The sequence below is a fragment of the Solea solea genome, chromosome 6, assembly GCF_958295425.1.
Source record: "Solea solea chromosome 6, fSolSol10.1, whole genome shotgun sequence".
Classification (NCBI taxonomy): domain Eukaryota; kingdom Metazoa; phylum Chordata; class Actinopteri; order Pleuronectiformes; family Soleidae; genus Solea; species Solea solea.
The window spans coordinates 6,304,988-6,316,716 of record NC_081139.1 but is presented as its reverse complement, the minus strand read 5'-3'; the positions used below and the strand labels follow the sequence as shown (position 1 = coordinate 6,316,716).

The window sequence follows — 11,729 nt, the reverse complement described above, 5'->3', positions numbered from 1 at the left end:
TATGTGTGCTTATTAATTTATTATTTCTTGTGTATTTTTTTTCTGAAGCTATGACTCTAAAAACTACATTTTTTCGTTCATTTTGTAACAGTAAAGTGTCCTCGGTTTTCCATCTGTGAATCAAATCAATGTCAGCAGCAGGCTTTGCTGCAGAGCATTTGCAGTGTGTGTGTGTGCGTGTGTGCGTGTGTGTATGTGTGTGTTGCATTTGCATTTGTAATCCTGCCTTAGTTGTCACTGAGACGGCATGGGATTGATCAGAGGAGCAGGTTCATCGACCAACCAACCACAGGAAACACATCTTATCAGGTGACCACAAAGCCTCTGTGTCTGCCGGTCGTTTCCCTATGAAGTCATACAGGAGAGGAAGGATTATCATTGGAACAGTGTTTGCATAAGTGATGTAATGCTCCGTAAACTGACACCCACACCATAATAGTGAGACAGCAGGACGGACAAGTCATTTCAGATATGAGTATTTTTGTATTAACTCTACTTAAAACTGAACATGTTGTTGATCCAATTTGAAACATTGTCTTTGCTGGATAAACAGAGAGAAACACCCGTCATTTTTGTCTTTCAGTTGTAATTCAGATGTGCAGATGTCTACGTGACAGAACTGTTGCCTGGTGAGATTTCAGCATCCACTTTAAACGTGGGCAGTGAGCTGACAGCCCGTTATTAATTATGTATCTGTGATGCGCTCACTCAACTACATATTGTATTAAATTGATGAGATGAAAGCTGTGATACAACATATTGAGCGAGTAATAGAGGCAGTGTAAATGCATCCAGTTTAATGTTTAACCACAGGCTTTTCACAACTTCTACTTCTCTTCTTGGGTTTTATCAGGACAGGACAAAAAAAATCCAGTTTTGTTTTTGGGTTTGATCAGGAATTTCCGCAGCATGGCCGGAATAAAATAGATCCATTAATACCGAGTCAAGCAAATGCAAGTCTTATTCAGCGACCACACAAGACAAATGTCTGCTTTACGAAGCACTGAGAGTTAACCTGAACTGTTGGCAGGGCTTATCTTAGGAATTACAGCAACCACCAGAAATGCTTTGGTTTGTTTTCAGTCTATATAGATGGAAAAAATATTTTTCCACGAGCACATGAACACTTCCTCACACAGAGTGGATTATTTTCCTCCCCGCAGAATGTCCTGCACTGGCATCCAACATGAACATTCAAATGTCTTCTGCTGAAAAAACAGGCTTTTTTTTAACATCAGATGAACATAGGAAATAAATAAAAAACAGAGTGACGGTGTGATTTATAGTTTTTTTATCAACTGAAAACTTTGCCAAAGCACCATGATAAATAACTTGACCAAAAATGTTGATAAATTTCAATGGCAGCAAGTCGTATTCAGGAGCAGGGTTTGTTAAAGCATGAGTAAACCATCCAGAGTAAACGATCCAAACAAAACAGAGCGACTTCCAGAAAAGGGTTAGACGTGGGACAGTCTCCACATGCTGCATGCTGTGCACGGCCACATTTGCCTCAGACACAGAGCGAAGGGGGGAAGGGCAGCAGGACACGCTGCAGCTATAAACCGGGATTAGAGAAGGGACAAGCATGATAGATACTCACTCACGTCCATCTAAAATTCCTGCAGCCAGTCAGCGCTGTCCTGCCACTGCACATGCATCCGTGTGTGAGAGTGTGTAAATCATGCAGTAGGGAGACAAAGTAGCTCAAGAAAAAAAGCTGAGATGTGAGTTTGTTCTGTAACATTTGTGAACATTTAAATTTGGAGGGTTAAGGGAGGACCTGTTATAGGAAGGACAGGGCAGACTTAGACTAAAGGCACATCGAAAACCAACCAGGAGACAGAGACGGTCAATGGGGAGACACTAAGACAGTAACGTATAACTTAGTGCAAGCAAATTTAGAAAATAATTCAATTAGAGAGCTGCATATTGGATTAGACCATCTTTTTCTTTTCCAAGTAGTAAATCTATCCTCTAGCAATGGGAGCTACAGACATCATAGGTCTCAGCAACTATGTTTGTTATAATGATGACCACAGTGAGAGTGAAAATATCTAGTCATATGACTGCAGTGCTGAGGAAAGTTTCACCTCGGGGACAAGTAACCGAAACACAAAATACAATGGTTTTCTTGTGACTCAGTGTGGAAAAAAAAAAAAAAAATAGAAAATGGGGATTTTTCTTCACAATACAATTTCTGTATCTCGGAGCAGAGGAAGAAAAATAAAAACCTCTGGGTCAAGAGCAGCTATGAAAAAACAAACGCTCCTGCTGCAGGAAAATCAAGTAATCGACGCAGACCAACAGGGTCACAATTTTTCTCCAAGTGCTTCGATGGAGCAGAGCAGAACGCTGTTTAAAACAGGAGCTCTGTCAAAGACAAATATAGCAATACAGCATAGCTTAAATAATGAAAAATAAAACAGCTCAAATAAACTTCAGTCAGTGCATCATGGACATCTATTCCATTTTTCCTTTTTTGTCAAATCTATACAAGTCTGTAATATAGACAACACTCCACCTTGAAGGGTCACAGGCGAGGAACGCTTGTGTTTAGAATTACTTCTTAATTGCTCTTGGCAAAACAAAGTCCCCAGCCAGTGTCTTCCTTATTAAGCAACAGAGAGACTCTGTTTACATGCAGCGTGGTGCTGGACTTCGAGTGGCGGAAAAGGTCCCTGCTCGTATTAAGTTTCTGGATCTGAACTGCTCCCATCAGCATTCATGTGACTGGCAGTGGCAATGCTAGTGGTTCTACCATGCATGTTCATACGGACAACGTCGGGGGTGAAACAACACATTTTAGGAAGAAACAACAACTATTGAACTATTACAACTTAAAAAGCATCGTACACTAACAATCGAACCATGACTTTAGTCAGAATGTGAGCGATTCTGCACATTTGAGAGACTATAAACAAACCTGCTGTACATTCTTTGCTTCTGACCTTGTCACAATAACCTTGCCTCTGCACTTTGACCCTTTTTCCAGTTAAAAAAGAAAGGTGTGTTGGGACAAAGGGACGACACCGGGACACCGGGATAACCCCCCAGAAAACAAGAAGTCTAACCACTCAAGGAGAGGAGAGTTATGGCTAAAGTGGCGTCTCCAGAAATTTAAATATTGCACCTAATGGTACGTGACGTTTTTCTGAGAAGGTTTGGTTTATAAAATACAAGAAAATACAAAAACAACTTGGCAGTGATTGTTAAACAGGTAGGTCAGGACACACACAAAAAAAATCAAAAGAAAATCCGATATCGCTGTGACAAAAATACTTTTTATACTCAGTTCGTTTGAAAAGTAAGTTCTTGGCCATTTAATCCATCGTGTCCTGTGCATTGCCTCTTCATGACCAATCAGCTTTCAGACAACTGGCAAAGGGGGACGACCTATTTCCGAGCCCGCTGCTTTGCCAGGCGGCTCATGAAGCAACAGGTTACCGTAGCGATGATGACGATGCCCACGAACAAGGCGGAAGAGACTCCGACGACCAGAGGGATAAGGAGGAGGTCACCAGCTGGGGAAATAAGACGAAATGATGCGGTGATGTAAAACTGAACACTGCAGAACAACAAACGCATTGCTGACCAAGTTAATGGACTGTGGTGCTGCATAAACTATAAAGTATGTTTACTATGGGGATTCAATTATTAGGAGTAACCTATTTAAAGACCCATGTACTCTCAGTTAAACAAGTAGGGTAGCAACTAACACATACACACTGGGTATTTGTGGACCAACTTAAACAGACTTTAGGATGCATTTATACTAGTTTTTCATACATGAAATAATTATTCAAGAAAATAAACAAAACCCAAAAACCACAAATGGTTTTTTGTCATTATTTTAAAATGACTGCCGTCAGGAAATCACATGGCAGGGACAAGTGAGATGAAGCATAAAAAGACAAACAGTGGTCTGCAGTGTTTGAGGAAAGAAGGATAGGAATCATATTAATTAATTAAAAAAGAAAAAAACCAGGGGAGATAACATTCATGGTTCAGAGTAAACGCTGGAACATTCAGTGAAATGTGAGTGACAGGGAACAGGGATTATTCCTGTGTTCGATCTGCCAGTTTGATCTCAAAATAAAAAAAAAGGATTAAATCATGACAAGCAAAGTGAAAGAGCTGCACATGCTCCATCAGGCTGATTTATTTGGACTGTACCATTTTTGTATATCCTGTGTTTTGCCCTGTTCCCATGTTTTATCTCTATCTTTTATCTTTCTGTTAATTACTTTAACAATATAAGTCCCTCTAGGAATAGTTCTTGCAAATTAAAAGCTATAAACACTATGATACAGTATGCACACGGTATCTGTCCTGATTAAATAAACCATAAATAAATAATTATGGAGCAGTTCTAAGTGAACAAAGGTGGAAAAACAAAAAGCTGTAGATAAAAACAAACAAGGTCTGCTGCTGTAATGCTTTCATTTAAAACTAGGATTCAAATATGAGACACTAACCTCTGGCATACAGATAAACGTTCAATGCATTAGACTCTGCTTTGACTCCCGTGTAGTACCAGCCTCCATGTGGATCCTGACCCCACACCTCGGCGTGACACGCATACATGCCCTGATCTTCTACCGCCGCTTGGTGGACCCTCAGTCTGTAGCTGACAGCGGACAAGCGGTCGACGCTGACCTCGCTGCCGTTGCTGTGGATGTTCACAACTCCATCGTGCATGAGAGCAGCGATCAGTCTTGGGGTTTCCACCACAGGTGGATCGGGTGGAGCACCGTCGGATACCGAACCCCTGACGACGGGTTCGGGGATTGGCCAGCGCAGCCACTGAACCTGGACCTGGGCAGGACCTGTGGTTTTCACAGTGGCGTTGCAGATGAGGGTGATGGTGCTGCCTCTTTTTAACAGGGGACCGCGAGGGAGCTGAGCCACAGCTGAGACCGCCACGTCTGGGAAAGGAAGTGGTTTGTAAATTATCACTTTAAATGATAAACAATCCTTTTGTGGTAAAAACCATTGTTGACAAAAATAGGAAGTATTGGAAATAATATTCTGGGAGCAGCTATGAATCTTTCATTTTACAGATACAACAGAAAATGGACATTAAATAAGACCCAGTGACTGTGGTCATTTTCAAATACAAATATTTGTTTGTATGCTTATATTCACTGGATGAGATTCAGTTTGTGTGCCTGTGGACAAGAGTATCAGCCTCTCACCTTTGGTCTTCAGATTGACGATGACTCCCTCAGACTTCTGAGTGAGTGTTGCCGGTGTAGACGGGCCGGGGTTGCTCCTCCCAGCGTACACGCTCACCACGCACCGATACACCCCCGTGTCCACAGGCCGGGCGGAGAAAAGCTTCAGAGAGTACTTCCCCTCCGCCACCTTCTCCATAGAGCCGCCGTTGGCTCTGCTGAGGTCATCTCCCCAGCTCACAATGCCATCCGTGCTCATGCGCGCCACCTCAACCTGAACATGAAAATACAAGTGTGGAAGCTGTGACTACTGAATATAGCGTGTGATTTCTCTCAGGTGTCAAAACTCTGGCTGCAGCACTTGAGCGTCTTATGTTGAAGTGTGTAAAAGGTTTTGTCTTCATACAAAAACTGAAGATGATAAAAAAGACTCAAGGTTGAGTAATTTATACCTCAGCTACAATGAGAAGACGCAAACCAGACACATTGTCCCGCTGCTTGCAATCAGCCTTTTCAGTCTGAATAAGTATGAAGTGAGAATGACGGTACCTCCACTCCCCCGGCAACGACTGCATCACTCCTCACAGATCCCCTCTTCATCCACTGCACCAGCAGACCTGAGTTCACCTCCGACGGCAGCCCCAACACCTCACAGGTCAGGATGAGGGGGGAACCGACCTGCAGGGTCACTTCTCCTCTGGGTGAGGAAGTAATGCTGAGAGACTCGGCTGGAGAGTGGAAGAGACACAGTGAGGGGATTTAGAAAAAGTTCTACTTCCACAAATCCACCTTGGCACGTACTATACTGTGGCAGTAAAAGTGTTGCACTGAGAACATCACGCCTGTGATTAAGCTTCTTAATAAATCCCATGTTTAATGGCCAGAATAAAGTGGATTATTCACCTCAAGCACAGCTAAAACACCTTAAACCTCATAGAGTTGTTAATACAGTACGGAAGCCAGATATAAGAACATTAGAATATTTATAGGTTTCCACGTCAAGTATTGGCCTTTTTACATCAGTGGTTCAAAAAGAACGGATCGACAATTAGAATCTAATTATTACGTGAAAGGAAATCTTAAGACTTTTCAAGAAAGCCCATGTTTGAACATAAAATAGAAACAGATCGTTTGAAATGGCCAAACTAACTAACAGAAACATAACTGCTGTAAGACACTGGATGTTACCAGTTCCAAGTAACACTAACAACAACATCGAGAGTCGGAAACCTGGAAAAAGCCCAATGCACTCAACAGCAGGAAAGGCCAGGCTGAACGAAGCCAGCGCCTTGGCAACAAGAGGAAGAGACCGGAGCTGATATGTAGAAACTAAACTGTGTTCTCAGATTGACTCTGTGTTGACAGCAGCTGAGATATCCTTTATCCCTTTGTCTTACTGTAGCTGACGCTCAAATATTGCCTGCTGGAAGATTTTATTCCCAACATTTATTTACTGAACAATGACGGTAGCATCAACTGTAGCACAATCTAACTATTGTGCAATGTGCTGGTTACAGTCTGACCTTGGCACTCGCTACATGCCGTCATGGCTTTGGCAAATGCGGACACAAACAAAACACTGGCACAGTTTTTATGACACACTGACCTAGCTGCTGAACAGTCAAGTTGCCAATATCCAGCATCCTCTGTGCAATCTTCTGCCACGATCGATCAGGGTCCAGAATCCACTGTGAAGCCTCACAGAAATATGAGCCGCTGTCATCCGGCCGCACCGCTTTCATCCTCATCACATAGACGCCCTGGCCGCCCTCGCCGTTCCTCTTCTCCAGCGTTATCTCTCCATCATCGTAACGCTTCTTGTACGAATGTCCGGGGACAATCCCCAGCATTTTGTCGATGGAGATAATCTCTCTCACGGTGCTGACCTCCCCTCCAGCGCCGCTGCCCGAACTGTCCCCACCGCCACGTTTCCCAAACGTGATGGACAGATGGGTGAGCTGCTGTGACCGGATGCTGCCCGAGCATGTCAGCGTTAACATGGCCCCCTCTGGCACCGGCTGGCCAGTGAGTGCGCGGGAGTAACTGATCTGGAGCGTATCAGGGATCACTGCAGAAGAAGACACAGAGAGACAATCATGATCCAGATGAGAGGACGTGTGCCTGTGTGCCGTTTAGAGTTTTCTGTCTTCATGAAACTGCTTCTCTTGTCGGACCACCTCCCAAAGTGATTTTGGTGGATCAAATAAAAATCCATTTTGGGCATATTCACTCCTGTACGTAGGGTTAGGGTTACCTGTTAGTGTTCAGGTGCCATCTGATTGCAATCCGATCACAGAAAACATATCACTTATGGTGAAAATTCCTGTACTGGCTATGGTTTTGAAATTTGGTGATAGTGTACATATATAGAGTACATCTTACCTTTGACAGTTACCATGTTGCTGTAGTTTCCCTGGTAGACGGTGTCCGTGCTGGGCGTGTAACACTCATAATTTCCCTGGTCTTCTGCTCGGAGCCTCTGGATCACCAGCCGGACCGCCTCCCCGGAGTCCCTCTCCACCCTCACCTCCCCGTTCCTCACCCGGGCTTGGAACGGAGCATATGGGAAACCTTTGTCTCTGGTGGACACCACTCCCATCTGCCTCCCACCAGAATCGTCCCTGTACAGGAACCACTCAAAGTCCTGAGTGCGTGGACCCTCGTGTCCTGACACAACACAGGGCACAGAGAGGGGAAAGCCTGCCACACGGTACAGGGGTCCGGTGGGAAGAGTTACGTCGCGACACACGGCACAGTGGAGCACTGTGGAAGAGAAAATATAGAGACAGCAGGAGAGACTTGGTGAGAGGGGACACAAATGAGTAACAATATCAATTTGTCAAGTCACAGCAGCAGGTTTTGGTACATGCACTCACCGATCAATATCCTGCACTGATGACTGGGTAACAGGAAATCAATACATTAAACACTGTAACACAGTGGGAAATGCTGGATCTGAGGTTGGACCAGCATCAACTCACTGTACACTGTTATCTTAGTTCTGTAAAGACTAGAATTTAAAAGAGCAGGCCCCCCAAAAACAGACTCATTGGTAGTCGTACAATAACATTCGCTGGCTTTATTTCACACCAGTTTTTTTTTTTTTTTTTTAATTACTCTGATGATTATTTTCTCCATTGTTTTGCTCATTAACACTAAAACAAAATAACCAATATTATTTCCTAAATAAGGTGACACATTTACACAATTAATTATGATGCAGTATATAAAATTATGATAAAACTGAAATATCAAAAAGAAAAAAACATCCAAAATGGACACAATCCTGGAGCTGGAATCACATCGTGGTTAAATAAGCACCTGGGGAATTGTAATGTAATATTTAAAATAACTTAGATCAACTCAGCAACCTCCGCAAATAATATTGCTTTTCCAAAAGCAGTAACATCATTTATTGGGCACATTTTGCTCTACCTAACTTGAGAAGAGATTCTACTATCCTGCAGACGAAGGTGTCAAGAATTTTTTTTTACTGTTGTTAGCGCCACTAAAAAAAGGTCACTGCATCACTTTATTTAAAGTCTGGTGTGGGTCTCAGTGAGACCAGCCAGCTTCCTTATTCAAGCATCACTGAGTCACTGTCTGACTGCATAAACCCACTTCCCCCCAAAACCTCTCTGAAATAGATCTCGGCTCAGAGCAACCCGGTTAAGGTACTTCTGCAAAACTGCTGAAACTGGTAATCAAAAATGTAAATGATGCCACACATTTAAATACAAAGGGAGTTCATTTCCCCAGGTGTAGAGGAAGTTTTTGAACTAAGAATCAAATCAGACATCCCCTCTTTAAATTGATGTTTGCTGCAGCAAAGTTTGATTTAATTAATAAACACCGGACACGTTGTTATTTTCTAATGACTGAAAGCCTTTGAAAATAACAGGTGTAAACATTAAAGCAACAGTTAATTCATTTAGAAATGAAGAGTGACCTTTCTATTAAACCATTTATATTTTGTACAGAACAAACACGGTGAACTTACTGGATCAAACTATGGCTTTATTACAAATTTGACAGTAATGTACTGAAGTACCCAAACAGTGAGAGGTTAAGACATCCTAAATCACTTGTGTGAACCAATATGTGAACCAACTGACAGTAAACAAAATGATCTGCACCAACTACCACTCCCAGTTCCTACACCTAAAAACTACCTGAACTGGATAAACTAGACGGGTGCGTTTTGGCACTCCCCGAGTTTGTGTGTGCGTGTCAAACCCAAAAACAACTGGAGCCTCCTTCCTCGCAGTCCGAGCCACGACGTGATAACAAAACTCGCCCACAGATAATGACATGGGAGACTAAGTGGGAGACATAAGCGGATCAAGTCCTAATTAACACTGGGCACTGACTGATAGGGTGGGGGACACCACAGCTCATCACAGTGGTCGATTCTATCTGGTTTGTGCAACAAGGAAGGGAGCGGGGAGGATGCCAAATTTACTTATGACAAACCTACACAGACAAGCATACGACTCTATCACAGGAAATACTTTGAGCAGAGGGATTCAAACCTCAGTCATTCAGTCTTATACGCATTTACATTCTGTCCAAACTGTGAAATTAAACTTTACAAAGAAAGCTAGAAGAAAGTTAAGCACAAATAAGACAACTAACATTTGTTTTCATTATAGATACATTTCATGACTGATTAGTCATTTGATTTTTTTCCCCCAATTTCACCCTCAATTCACAGCGTGTCAGAGGTAAAGACTCAAAATCGACAAGTGTGTGAGGATGACAGACCAGACCTGACCTCAGTTGCAGTCAATCAAACGTGTCTGAATTTTTTGAGCCGACTCTGGACACAATCGGGGAGTGTGTACCGATTACTGACCCAACTGCAAACACATGTTGCCAACAGCCAGTGAAAAAGAGCTGGTGCGACACAGGAAATAGTGTCGGAAGACGGAACATCACATCTGTCTGTGTTTCTCTCTCTTGGTTTGACAAATCATGTCGTCTGTGATCCCCCACAGTCTTTCAGTCATCATAAAACAAGTTACAGACTAACCAGTGGGTTCTAATGTGAACTCCAAGTCTGTTTTGTTTTTGTTAAATCAGTAAACTGTGAAAGTTATGAATGTAGTGTGTCCTCAGTGTAAGTGTCAGAATATGACAGAGATGACAACTTTGTCATTCTACTGTCATAAAGGAGCAGATATTGATTTAGTAATTAAATATTAGTTTACTAATCCATTACTCATTTGTTACAGTCCTCATTTGTGTCTGTTAAAACACCTTGTATTGTTTATTCTAGGATGGGGTAGCACCTAAATCACCTCACCTCACCCTTTTCAACCAATTTCAACATTCAAGCTTCAAGGCATAACTTTCATTTCTTGAGCAGTTGATATGAATTCTTTTTGACGTGAAACAAAGTTGGAATCACACACAACACACACCTGTTTCCCCCTCTGACACAATGTACTGAACATCAAACAGAGTAAGTTATGAACTGCCTTATCTATCAGTCACCTGTGCAGTTATAGAGTAGATCATTTACAGACCACAGAGAATATGCTGCTGCTGCTGCACACATTAATATGACAGAATCATTCAATATAATAATAATAAGGGTTAAAAACAGCAAGTGATCTCTAAATTAAAACCACAATCGTGTCCATGATTGTGAGACGCTCGTGTTGTCATTGAGTGCAGAGAAAACAGATACAAGGGCTGAACTCACCACTGAGCAGAAACACGAATAAGGCAGTTTTCATCGCCATCGCGGGTTTTCTCATCTTCCTCCCCGCAGGTTTCCAGATGGACGAGTCAGCTTTGTCTCTCCGTGATCCTGAGCTCGTTTACCGCCGACCATAGTTCAGGCCGCCGGGCACTGCGAGTGTCTCCAGGGGAGAGAACGACAGAGCGGATTAAAGGACGACAATAATAATGTTGTGTCACAATGCAGCGCTGCTCACACACACACACACACACGCATACACGGGAGCGTTGGCGCCATCAGTGAACTGCAATGAACATTAGTCCGATAATAAAAGTGCAAAAGCTGCACATTTAATTACCTTTGCGTCATGCATCTCCGTCCGCAAATCTACTGCTCCATGATATTCCGGTGTGAATTCAGATTACGCGACACACGCCGTCCACTCCGGCATCACAACGGTTTATGAATAGGGTGTGTGAGTGTGTGTGTGGGAGAGGAGGGGGAGGAAGGGAGGGAGTGAGGGATGGTTAGTGATAAAAAAAAAAAAGGAGGAGGAGCGTGTATGCAAAAGATGTCAAACTAGTGCCATTGTGTTAAAGACACCGCCGAACCGCGAGGGGGCGCCATAGTAAAGCACATGGTGGTCCGCCATTAATGAAGAGTGGAGCGGTCTGTAGAAGGTGAGTAAAAGATGCTGATTTGTTTGTGTTTTTAACAACAGTTTCCTCTGAAAACATAGATTATTAATAATACTACATAGTGTACTTCTATTGCACACTAAGATAAATAAAAAATGCAGAGTGTTAAATGTTTAAAGAAACATGAAAATTTGAAATGTTTGAAAAACATTTAAATAGTTGAATGTGTTA

The 11,729-nt window shown here is 42.7% G+C and overlaps 1 protein-coding gene across 1 annotated transcript; it reads right to left on the bottom strand.

Annotated features, from left to right (window-relative positions):
* Positions 1–1,263: 1,263 nt before the first annotated feature.
* igsf8 (immunoglobulin superfamily, member 8) lies at positions 1,264–11,342 on the bottom strand. Its single transcript, XM_058631909.1, has 8 exons — positions 11,219–11,342; positions 10,882–11,041; positions 7,557–7,937; positions 6,781–7,242; positions 5,724–5,902; positions 5,196–5,448; positions 4,476–4,925; positions 1,264–3,521 (listed from the first exon to the last, which is right to left on the bottom strand). Exons 2-8 carry the CDS (start codon positions 10,934–10,936, stop codon positions 3,394–3,396), a joined length of 1,908 nt encoding a protein of 635 aa, XP_058487892.1. The 5' UTR covers positions 10,937–11,041; positions 11,219–11,342; the 3' UTR covers positions 1,264–3,393.
* Between the last annotated feature and the right edge of the window lie 387 nt (positions 11,343–11,729).